General features: G+C 38.3%; 1 protein-coding gene across 4 annotated transcripts in view; it reads right to left on the reverse strand.

Annotated features, from left to right (window-relative positions):
- COL14A1 (collagen type XIV alpha 1 chain) overlaps window positions 1-13,304 on the reverse strand; it is a 175,469-nt gene that overhangs the window by 119,324 nt on the left and 42,841 nt on the right. For all 4 annotated transcript variants that reach the window (XM_073330233.1, XM_073330232.1, XM_073330231.1 and 1 more), the window contains exons 6-9: window positions 7,097-7,252; window positions 3,677-3,796; window positions 1,507-1,671; window positions 231-392 (exon numbers count right to left, since the gene is read on the reverse strand). In XM_073330233.1, the coding sequence (XP_073186334.1) occupies window positions 231-392; window positions 1,507-1,671; window positions 3,677-3,796; window positions 7,097-7,252 (603 nt within the window). The remainder of the gene's footprint in view (window positions 1-230; window positions 393-1,506; window positions 1,672-3,676; window positions 3,797-7,096; window positions 7,253-13,304) is intronic.

Below are 13,304 nucleotides of genomic sequence, written 5' to 3' on the forward strand. Positions count from 1 at the left end.
ACCTAACACTATAACAACAAAAGACAAACTGCTATCATGGAACTAAGCAAAAGATATTAGCATACGCATGAAATACACATCAGAAAAAATACCTTCTCTGATAATGTGGTATCCTGGTAGCAAAATATACATAGAAAGAGTAAAATGTCAGAAACCAGTTCAAAACTGTCTCTATTCTAAAATTGGATTTGCTGGTATAATATCAAGATCAAACAAAGTTTCTTATTTACCTTTGATTTCCTTTTCCTGTTCCTCCACTCTTGAACACACTGTTCTCGTAAGACTTTCTACAATAGTGTGCATGAAGTTAAAGTCAGCAACGTTGTAGACATGAGTACTGTCCGGTTCAGAGGCAATCTCTTTGAGTTCATTTATATCTGCATTCTTCACACCTTACAGTGGAGAGACAAAATAGGAAAATGTTTGCAACAAAAGAAATCGGTGTAACGTTTAAGCCATGCAGCCTGGCCAAAGCCTACTGATGTCTATGGAGTCTTTCCCCATTTCACTGGCTTCAGTGTGCTTTGGATCAGGCCTACAGTCAAGCTGTTAATTACAGGTAGTTATAATTAATCACAAGGGTTAATTTCCAGTATTACAAGTGTTACTGACATCTTTGCAATATTCTGATGATAACTAGCATATTTTTATCCTCCTAAAATGCCAGTTACATTAATAGTCAGAGGATACTGAAAAAAGTTAAAATTTTCCAAAGTATTTTTGATGCTTAATCCAGATAGAAACACGATAGGACCCTTATAAATATACTAGATAGTGTGACAAAGTTCCTCCTCTACCTTGGTGGGTCTTGCACTTATTGGCGGATTTGCTTGCCTTGGAGCTTCACAACGGCCCTCAGTTTGGCCGTTTTCATGAACCCACAGTCCAGGTCAACTCCTCCTGTGTCTGACCTGGAGTTGGGAGGTTTGGGGGGAACCCGGGCCCGCCCTCTACTCTGGGTTACAGCGCCCTGTGGAATGCAGCTGTCTAGAGTGCCTCCCGGAACAGCTGTGTGACAGCTACAACTCCCTGGGCTACTTCCCCATGGCCTCTTCCCAACATCTTCTTTATCCTCACCATAGGACCTTCTTCCTGGTGTCTGATAATGCTCGTACTCTTCAGTCCTCCAACAGTATGCGTTCTCGCTCCTAGCACCTCTTGCTCCCAGCTCCTTACACATGCACCACAAACTGAAATGAGCTCCTTTTTAAACCCAGGTGCCCCGATTAGCCTGCCTTAATTGATTCTAGCAGCTTCTTGATTGGCTGCAGGTGTTCTAATCAGCCTGTCTGTCTTAATTGTCTCCAGAAGGTTCCTGATTGTTCCTGATTGTAACCTTCCCTGTTACCTTACCCAGTGAAAAGGGACCTACTTAACCTGGGGCTAATATATCTGCCTTCTATTACTCTCCTGTAGCCATCTGGCCCGACCCTGTCACAATAGATAGAACAGATCAGAGACTTATAAAAAATAAAATGCAATAAATAGATATGTTAGAATACATACCAATAGCAAACAATTCAACACCAGCATCACGCAGATTTTTAGCAGGTGGGATGACATCATCTTGGGATTTTCCATCTGTGACCAATATACCAATTTTGGACACATTGGGTCTTGCACCTGCTTCAGGCTTAAAGCTGTTCTCCAAAATAAAAGTTAAGGAAAGACCTAAAAAAAATAAAAAATAAAAAAAATGGTTTGGCTAATAAAATTGGCTATGTAACATGGATATTTTTATTGATTTTTTGAAGTTTAATTTTCTATGCAAAGTAAAGAATGCTGAGAAACCTCCTACTGAATAATAACTTATAAAAGAGAACAAACTTTTACTTAAAAATATACTGTTCTAAGCAGGCAGCTTGAATTAAAGGCAGGGCAAAAATGGGAGCAGTCCTCAGCAACCTTCCAATCTATAAAATTATTTACAACAGAGAATAGAAACTTGTTTGAAACTAAACTGGGCTACTGAGCTACTCACATACCTTACCTCACCAGAGAGACAAGGTGGGTGAGGTAATATATTTTACTGGACCAATTTTTGTTGGTGAAAGAGACAAGTTTTCGAGCCACCAGAGCTCTTCTTTTATTGGAGAGAAGTTTGGTCCAATAACAATATTACCTCACCGACCTAGTCTCTCTAATATCCTGGGGCTGATATGGCTACAACTACACTGCATATTACCCCACAAGGGAAGTTAGAGGATTTCATCTATTAGTAAATTTGGGTTCCAATTCAGCAAAGGACTAAAAACATGCTTACCATTAACACTGACTTCTCAAGATTGAAAGCATCAGGACTATTCACATGCTTAAAGTTAAGCACATGCTGAAGTCATTTGCTGAACTGGTATTTCAAAGAGTAACATATACATTCTGTTTAACACACATTTTTAGAAATGCTGGTCAAATTACAGATGATATTTCTGTAACGAAACTGCCTTTTGTTGGTTTGTCAGCAGAAGTCACTGAAACAGGAAATCAGATTGCTAATTTCAGGCCTGAACCTGAAACCCCTCCCAGGAGTGGTTCTTCAAGTTCCACTGAATACGGAACTGATCCTGAGCAGCTTTCATTGCCCTCAGTTCCCACTGGAGTCTCTGAGAGCTGACAGTGCTAAGTTTTATGGGAGAAATTTACCCCCTGCAGAAATGTTGCATAGAAACCCATTTACCACTTAACTTAGGCCATTAAAATCCAGTTGCTGAGTACAATCTTTTATTTTAAAGCTTTTTACACTCATAAGCTGAGGAAAAGCTTAAATTAAGCTAATGGAGAATGTAACGTCAAAAACTGATTATTACTGATTTGGGAGAGGCAACTTGGCTCTAATTTGAAAGTTAAAAGGAAGCCATATAAAAAGAGGTTAGGCAAAAGCCACCTCTAATGTCAGAATATAATCATCGCAGTGGATTTATTACTTGCTTCTTGGTATTTCTATCAAGCATCAGTTCAGCTATGGTACCGCAGTATATCCCTTCTGTTCCCAGTCCAACCATAATAATTCCTTCCACCAAAATAGCGATTGGTGGAGGAGAAAAGGGAGAACTTCTAAGCCTCTCTGGAAAAAATAGTTTGGCAATAATTTACTCTTTCAGTCCATTATCCTCCAGACAAGAGAGCCAAGACTATTAAGTGTTGCACTGATGCTATGGGATTCCTCTCCAGAGGATATATATTTTATCATATTGACAAGTATCTCACAGCTATCCACCACTAAATTTCCAAAAAGCCATGCAGGGTTTCAATACCATGAAAGTTAATGGGAGTCTAAAACCCCCAGGTGATTCTTTGAAAATTTACCACCACCAACAGTCAGATGTTAAAACAACACACTTTCTTTCTCCAACTGAATGAGGTTTTGTGTATGAACAGCGTCAATGGCTTTTGCTGCTCTATCTTCTTTCCAGAATGTAAAAGTGAACTTCCTTTGCTGTTAGTTTTGGCATAGATAGATCATACACACTCAGATTTTGCAGATTGAGGCCTGAGTCAAAGCTCACTAAAGACATGAAGATTCCCATTGACTGCAGCTACTTCAGATCAAGCTCTTAGGCAAACTTCAAAAATAAACAGCATATTCACCTTTAAGAAATAGAACAAACCCCAATACTCTAAGCCAATGCAGCATGGCATATTTTGGAGCATGTGGCTAATGCAAAAATACATACTGTACCTGTTAATGTATTCCCTCCCTTATATGGCAGATTACGGACTGCATCCAAAACAGCATCCTTTGTGCTAAAGGCATTCAGATGCCATTCAATTCGGGGATCCCCACTGTACTGAGCAAGACCTAGTGAACCAGAAATAAATACATTGCATGAGATTCATTTTTTCAAGTATATACACACTAGGCTATCAGTAGTTTGCTACCATAACAGGGCTCTTTTGAACTCTTTAATCTAAAGAAGAATTTATTACTCCCTAAATTGTTCTGGATGCCAACTCCACTATGTATTTTCTAGGTTTTTCTTTCAAGTGCTAAGGAATTTAAGTAAAAGGTAATGTGCATTTTTTTTCAGGCTTTAGTAAGATTCCAAGAACACATTTCATGAAAGAGAACAATTTTATTAAATGCCTCTTTGAACAGGCTAAAATGTAAGTAGCAAAACAGATATGATATATTGTTCAAATCAGTTTTAAACATGATAGAAACCATCTGTTGGCACTTTCTTCATTTAAAAATTCCACTGTAAGGGCCTGATCTAATGCCAATTGAATCAATATGAATCTTTCTGTTGATTTCAAAAGGCACTAGCTTAGAACCTGAGATGAATATATGGCTATATGTCATCTCAGGAAGAGATGCAGAGATAAAATTTCTAGACACAATAAATGACTGCTTCTTGGAGCAGCTTGTCCTGGAACCCAGAAGGGGAGAGTTAATTCTGGATTTAGTCCTAAGGAGAGCACAGGATCTCATCCAGGAGGCAAATATAGCTGAACCAATCAGTCATAATGACCATAATGTAATTAAATTTAACATCCTTGTAGGGGCAAAAGTAGCATTTAACTTCAAAAATGGGAACTACACAAAAGCGAGGAAGCTAGTTAAATGGAAATGAAAAGGAACAGTTGGAAAGATGAAATGCTTGCAGACTGCAGGAGCCTATTCACAAACACCATAGTAGAGGTTCAAATTAAATGTATACCCCAAATAAAACAAACAAACAGCAAGAGGACCAAAAAAATGCCATCTTCAGCAACAGGCAAAAAGGCATCCTTTAAAAATTGGAAGTCAAATCCTACTGAGGAAAATAGAAAGGAACATAAACTCTGGCAAGTCAAGTGTAAAAATATAATAGAGTATGTCAAGAAAAAAATTGAAGAGCAACTAGCTAAAGACACAAAAACTAAAACAGCAAAAAAAAATTAAGCACATCAGAATCAGGAAGCCTCACAAACTAACAGTGGGGTCACTGGCTGCTTGAGGTTCTAAAGGAGACTCAAAGAAGACAAGGCCATTATGGAGTATCTAAATGAATTCTTTGCATTGGTCTTCACTGCGGAGGATGTGGGGAAGATCCCCACACCCAAGCCATTATTTTTAGGTGACTAATCCGAGGAACTGTCCCAGATTGAGGTGTCAATAGAGAAGGTTTTGGAACAAATTGATAAACAGTATTAAGTCACCAGGGCCAGATGTACCTTGAGAGTTCTGGAGAGTTCTGAAGGAACTCGAATATGAAACTGAAGAACTAACAACTACAGGATGTAACCTATTACTTAAATCAACCTATGAATGAAATGACTAGAGGGTAACTAATGTAATGCCAATTTTAAAAAATGCTCCAGGGGGCAATCCTGGCAATTACAAGGCAGTAAGCCTAACTTCAGTACCAGGCAAATTGCTTGAAACTATAGTAAGGCATAGAATTATTAGATTCAAATGTGCTATGGTTGGGGAAAAGTCAACACAGCTTTTGTAAAGGGAAATCATGCCTCACCAATCTATTAGAATGTTATGAGGGGGTCAACAAATGTGGACAAAAGTGATCCAGTCAATACAGTGTACTTGGACTTTCAAACAGCCTTTGGCAATGTTCCTCACCAGGGGCTTTTAAGCTAACTAAGCTGTCATGGGATAATAGGGAAAGTCCTCTTCTGGATCAGTAGCAGATAGGAATCAGAGGGTATGAATAAATGGTCAGTTTTCACAGTGGAGAGAGGCAAATAGCAGGGTCCTCACAGGATCTGTATTAGAGCCTGTGCTGTTCAACATATTCATAAATAATCTAGAAAAAGAGGGGAACAGTGTGGTGGCAAAATTTGCAGAAAGTACAAAATTACTCAAAATTGTAGTCAGCTTTGTACTTAACTAAGACATACAAAGGGATCTCACAAAACTAGATGACTTGTCCCCCCCAGTCATCTAGTTTTGTGAGATCGCTTAGTATGTCTTTACAGATGACAAATGAAACTCAATGTTGGTAAATGCAAAGTAATGCACACTGGAAAAAAATAATCCCATTTATACATACAAAAATATGGTTTCTAAATTAGCTGTTACCACTCAAAAAAAGAGATCTTGGAATCATCATGGATAGTTCTCTGAAAACATCCACTCAATGTGCAGCAGCAATCAAAAGAACAGATACTCAGAATGGGATATATAAGAAGACAGAAAATATCATAATGCCATGGTACATATAAATCCATGGTACACCCACATCTTGAATATTGCGTACAGTTCTGGTTGCCTCATCTCAAAAAAGATATATTAGAATTGGAAAAGGGTACAGAGAAGGGTAATAAAAATGATTAGTGGTCTGGAACACTTCCATATGAAGAGAGATTATAGAAACTGGGAGTGCTCAATTTAGAAAAAGAGACAAAATATGGTAGAAGTATGTAAAAATCATGAATGGTATGAAGAAAAAAAAATGTTGTTTCCCCTCCACATAAGATCACACTGGGTGTCATCCAATGACATTAATAGGCATCAGGTTTAAAACAAGCATAAGGAAGTACTTCTTCACAAAACGCACAGTCAGCTTGTGGAACTTGTTGCCAGGGGATGTTGTGAAGGACAAAACTATAATTAGATAAGTTAATTGAGGATAGGTCCATCAATGGCTATTAGCCAAGATGGTCAGGGATGCAACTCTGTGCTCCTGATGTTCCCAAACCTCCAACTGCCAGAAGCTGGGACTAGACAAAAGGGGATGGATCATGCAAAATTGCTGTTCTGTTCATTCCTGCTGAAGCATCTGGCAGCGGTCACTGTCAGAAGACAGGATACTGGGCTACATAGACCATTGGTCTAACCTCGCATGGCCATTTTTATGTTCTTATGAATATCACAGTTCATTATGAGAAATATCTTGTGTACAATGATCGGATCCAAACTTACAAGCTTTTCATTCATGTTACTCCCATTGATTTAAATGGAAATTCTGTGTGTACAGTGCTTTCAGGATCAGGTCCTAATATTTTTATTCATGACAAATAAAGAGGATGATGTATGTTGTACAGCTATGTAGGGATTAAGTTCATTAATCACTACCTGGGAAATCAAAGGTTTATTGTTGTTTTCTTTTTTGTTTGTTTTAATTCAACTGTGAATTTACAGAATTTTCTTTAGAAACCTTACCTATTCTTGTTTTCTCAGAACCCACATTGAAGGCACCAACCAGATTTTCCAGGAAAAGCCGGACAAGTCTGAAGTTGTATCTGCCAATACTCCATGAGCCATCTATCAGGATCACAATGTCTGCAATTGCTGGAGTTTTACATGTAAACTGACTTTCTGTAAATCATAAAATGGAAAATAAAATTTAATCACGATACTGGAGCAATTAAAAGTTTCCGGGATTTTTCCTTTTAAGTTTAATACTCAAGAGACAATATAGTCTTTTACAGACCATAAAAATGATGGTGAGCTAAGGTATTAAAAATAAATACATTAATAAGATATTATCAATATGTTCTAGACTCTTATTTGGTTGTGTAAAATTAATTTTAGAAAAAGTATTGATTACTTAAAAACACAGTGTTCCAGGAAGACAAAAGCATAAACTGCTATATTGGTAGACTAGCATCAAATGGCAGCTCATGTTTACATTTTAATTCCTGGGGATATATGCACTCAGCTTCTAGAATGCAACAGACCATAGATTATGTTTTAATCTGCAGTGAAAGGCTCTGTCAGCAGGGAAAGGCTCAAGCACAGAGGAGGAAGTGGGGATGCTGCTGGAGCTTTTCACTAGAGATACTACACGTGTAGCTATCCAAGCACACTGTACTCTACATGCCACCATGAGTGTAGACATAGCCATTGATAAAAGAACCTGTGTCTCTGCACTTGGGAGAGAGGCTAAGTAGACAGAAAGATGAGTGTTCACTTGGCTTGATAGACAATAAGCTCTGATTTGCATCACCTGTTTCCCCAGGAGCCGCAAGGTGAACTTGAGATCACAAAGGGTATTCAAACATCAGAATGAGTAGTGCAGAAAGAGATAGGAGTGGAGAGGGATACAAATTGCTCAAGTGCTGAGAAAAGGATAGAGTTGTTAAAATGAGGGATTAATAAGAGAGGAGACTCAGTGAGAGAAGTCGGGGTGCACATATTGGCCCTCTCAAATGCTCATACAACACTGAATGGGATTATAGACCATGTGGTCAGCAGCTTAAAACAACACTAACACCGTAATATTAATGTCACTAGAATGATTATCTTAAATAGAAATACAATCTGATGTGCAGAAGGACTAAGAGCAGTAGCCACAGTCACAAACTTTTTTAACTGGACAGAATTAGTCAAGTTCTTTCTTTCAAATTTGATATAACCACAGTGGATGGCAAACCCAGCCCATAAAGAAAAGGAGGACTTGTGGCACCTTAGAGACTAAGGTGCCACAAGTCCTCCTTTTCTTTTTGCGAATACAGACTAACATAGCTGCTACTCTGAAACCAGTCCATAAAGTTAACGTTAATTCACTAGAAGTATTTTATAAGGATTAGGGTGTTTTTCCTACATACAGTTAGCAGTGTAGAATGAGTTATGAACACGTGGCAAAATTCCACTTTTGAAAGTGCCAAAACAAAGCCTTTACCTCAGATTTTTACAGTACAAGACAACAGTATGTGAATTGGCAACATATTTTAGTGTATAAACACTAGAAAAACATTAAGTAAGTATCAAGAATGTGAGCATATTGGAAAAGTGAGCATAAACTGGAAGATAACTTCAAACAAAGCTCCCAATCCTTCTGACATTGAAATCAATGGAAAAGTTTCCATTGATTTCTGTGGCATTAGGATTTGATTTTTCATTACTGAACTGCAGCTGATATCTGCCACAGCATGCTCTAAACATACATATGTTTGCCCAGTTATGTTTCCTGTTGATCAATTTGCATGCCTTGCCTTGTCACTAAAATGAGGGTCAGCTTTACCATCCTTACATTGCATAGTACATTATGCTCCATTAGTTTCAACAGGACTATTGACAGAGTAAAATGCTACTCAAACCAAGTGAGGATGGAAGAACTGGTCCCTGGGTTTGCATCCAAGTAGTTACACTGCAGCACAGATGTGACTTTTCAGTGTGATCCACGGAGGTTTATCCATACCACACAATTAGGATAATAGGATTTGTGTGGCTAAAGTCCCTTTCACCACTTTTAAAACTTAGGGTATTAATGGTTTCAGAATCAACCTATTTCTCACTTCTTACACATGAACAAGTTTTTTAATGATGCCTTTTCAACCCTGTAGTTATTACTTTGCCAAAAAAAACAAACAAACAAAAACCCAACCCTTTAATTGGAGTAGGTAATTTCATTTACAGCAGCAAAAGAGGTAAAGAAAACAAAAAACACATTCTTTCAATATTTTATTTCCATATAATCAGACCAGTGTAAATAGCTGTATCAAAATAATCATTTGTGATTTGATCCAAGATTGTATTGAAATGCCACAGAATGTGAAAATATAGTTCACTCTTCATAGCTGGGATGCACTTGTGGAAATCTTTTCTGCATAAAACATTTAGCTTTTGTTACTTCTGTACACCCACTATTTGTTTATGTTTTCTCCAGTTCAACTTAATAGAAATTGTAGAAACTTCCCTAAAATGGAATAAACAATAGTGAGACATTAAAAGCAGTCTTTACAATTTGACAGGAATACAAACTCAACATCATCCTACTTACAGTGTTATTGTGAAAGATCGTGAGATCAAATACATTTATTCTTCCCTCTAACCAAAACACAAGATTTAGTCTTTCTAAACAAAAAAAATAAAAATCCCTGATTTTTAAGCCAAACTCATGATTTGGGGGCGGGGGGCTCTGGCTCATGACTTTTGAATACTTGGGGGTGTCAAGGTTGATATTTTCTGGGTCTTCATGGGCACAGGGGTAGAGAGAGAGGAAGAGGTTGCACATGGACATAAGCAACACCACATGGAAAGAGGCCGAATCTCAGAAAGAGTGGTCTAATTTGCACCTAGTTTCAGATGTAGTTTGCAGAATGACATGTGATGTTTTACCTCCCTGTGACTTGGCACTTTGCTCCGCATTTCAAGAGCCAAAACACATGGTTCTTTTTCTGCTAGGAGTTGGGGTTATAACTCTTTCTGAGGCTGCACTATGTCATTTCCTTTCTTATTCACTGTCACAGTGGGAAAGTAGAATAATATATCAGGAAGAGGAGGGATGGAGAGTTTAAGCAGATGGCAGTGATTGTACAATATGAATGGAAAAACCAAGATAGCTTAGTTCATAGGGTAACAAAGTATGAAAGGAAAGAAATTTGATGACAGATGTGAATGAAATGTAAGATGAGAATAGAGCAAGGATGAAATATGGAATTCAGTCCAGCACAGTATGATTTTATAAATATATGTATGTATGTGTGTGTGTGTGCGTGCGTGTGTGTGAGAGAGACATGATGGACAAGGATCTATTAATTATTATTACAACACTATGATATCAATATCTTTGCACTGAGATCAGAGTCTTATACACCACATATATTAAGGCAGGGACCAACCAGATGAATAAAACATGGCTGACCTTTCATTGAACCAAATATAAACATTGCTTGAATTTGAAGGACTTAAATGTTGGAACATCATCATGTTGTGAGATCAGCCCAGCAAGCTCAGGAGCTCATCCCTGAACCACAGGCGAATATAAGGCCAGCCCTTTCCCATGCATCTGTGTCTGTCCCAGAAAATTCTTTTAGTTCAAGCAGCGGAAAAACAAATTCTGTGGGCACTTGGTTTTGTTTCCCAAGTGCAAAGACACATCCTAATATCCAAACCACACACAATCAGCAAATTCAGTAATCCTTACAAGGGAGAAAAAAAACAAAGGTTATTTCAGGGATAATGCTAAACTGGAAGTTTTTAATAAAAGTTATAGCCAGAAACCCAGAAACTTGATTAAATATATTTGGTGACTACTCTTCAGATCTGCAGCAGACAGTCAGCAATTCTTTTTAACCATCCTTCTTCAAAATCAAATGGTATTACAAAACAAACCAAATGTACTTTTAAAGCAATCAATAGATCTATTTAATTTACAAAATATTTAGGATTCTTTCCTATATCCTAACAAGAATTACTGAATGTACATTTACTTGAGAGATGGGTTAAAATAACTGGTGTTTCCTGGTTGAATCGTAGCCCTACTGGCCATGTAGTATTCCCTGTGTGAAGTGCATGAAACTTCAGAAACTCTTTCACAGATTGCAGGGATAGTTCTATTTCTCTTCACTCTTTGGTACTGTATTTGAGTGTGCTGATGTTTTAAATGCAACAGCTGTTCTGAGGATTAACAAACAACTTTTCAACAAATCAGATTGTAAATTTTATTTATATGGACGCATTTACTCATCATTTCAGTACAACAAATATGCTACTATTTAAGAAACACATCTTAATCATGCTCTTCAGGGAATTAGACATGCCACTCAATTATAATTCAAGACTGTTGAGTGTCAGGTTCTCTCAAAACTGCCTCGAATGGTTACTCCCAGATATTAACACAAAACATTCTCACAAGGTTGATATGTCATTAAGCCACAGGAAGAGACATGGGCCATATTGTGCCATAAATTTTTCAATGGAACTCAGTGGAGGATTGTGTTGAAAGAATCATGTCAGCATATGGTTCATGAGAAGGAAATGTTTTTTAAATACCAGTAAAGCACATCATTAGTCCCTTGATCACATTACATGATTTACTGTATATTATTTGCTAGAAAATATTTACATGTTTAAACAAAATTTATGAGCATATATAATATATGCAGCCATATTTTCGGAATTATTAATTTTGGGTGCTATGAGGTTTGCGTGTCCAACTTACAAAACCTTGAGTGACATGCTGGCTTCACTGAAGTCAAAGAGAGTTTTGTTTTTAACTTCAATACGGCCAGGATTTCACTATGTGCGTCGGATCTGTAGAGATGCTGAAGTCAATGGGAGCACTGGATCAGCAACACTCCTGAAAATAAGGCATTAGGTGGCTCACATTGGTGTTTGCAAAGTACTTTGAGACCCTGACTGAAAGATGCCATGAGACTGACCTGGCAGTCTTTACTCCTATACTTCCACTGAATTCCAAAGAATGATACTAGACAGGTATGACCGTGCGTACCATGATTTTCACCCTTTTTATAAGACTGTGATAAATTTTGTACAAGGTGTGCCCTGTGAGGTATTGTTTGAAAAACCTCAGTCTGATGAACATTATTATTCTGATGAAATGTGTGTGGCAACACTGTATGTACAGTTATAAGATTCTATTGTGTTACAGTCTTATAACGTGCTCCAAGTTTAAGGGCTTGTCTACACTGGCAATTTACAGCGCGGCACTTTCTCGCTCCGGGGTGTGAAAAAACAGCCCCCGGAGAGGAGCAAGTTCCAGTGCTGTAAAGCGCCAGTGTAGACAGTGGCAGCTGTGCCCCCAGCCCTGGTAGCTGTGCCCTTCATGGAGGTGGGTTTTTTAGAGCCACCGCGACCCCACAAGCCACATGAAACTGCTGCCACAGCAGCGCTTTAGCACTGACAGTGTAGACTAGCCCTAAGAAAATCACGCCCCAGCCAGATTATCAAAGACAGCGATTGTGGAATCTCCGTCTTTTCCGAGGTTTGTAAGAACAGGTTGGACAAAGAGCTGTCAGCAATGTTCTAGTTTTCCTTGGTCCTGCCCCAGCACAGGGGGCTGGACTTGATGACTTCTCAGTGTCCCTTCCAATCCTACATTTCTATGATTCTATGAATCCATGTCACACAGCACCTGCCATATGCTACCTCTCTTTTCTTGTTATATTAAATATTTATATTACAGTAGTTCCTAAACGCCCCAACTGCGACTGGATCCTCATGGTAATAAGTACTGTGCAAACACAGAAAAGAGGTAATCCTTGTCCTGAAGGGGTTGCAATCCAAAAACATGCAAACTAAGCAGACGGGATGGGGATAGGGATAAGGATACAATGCACAAGTCAAAGGAATCTACCGAAGTCTTAGCACAGATTTTTTAGTTACATGGACTTAATTTTTGTTTTTTAAGTGGAGGAAGAAATGGGGAGGAAGGGATTATGAAAGAGGAACATGCCTGACTAATCTAATCGCCTTTTATGATGAGATTACTGGTTCTGTGGATGAAGGGAAAGCAGTGGATGTATTGTTTCTTGACTTTAGCAAAGCTTTTGACACGGTCTCCCATAGTATTCTTGTCAGCAAGTTAAGGAAGTATGGGCTGGATGAATGCACTATAAGGTGGGTAGAAAGCTGGCTAAATTGTCGGGCTCAACGGGTAGTGATCAATGGCTCCATGTCTAGT

The sequence above is a fragment of the Lepidochelys kempii genome, chromosome 2, assembly GCF_965140265.1.
Source record: "Lepidochelys kempii isolate rLepKem1 chromosome 2, rLepKem1.hap2, whole genome shotgun sequence".
Classification (NCBI taxonomy): Eukaryota; Metazoa; Chordata; order Testudines; family Cheloniidae; genus Lepidochelys; species Lepidochelys kempii.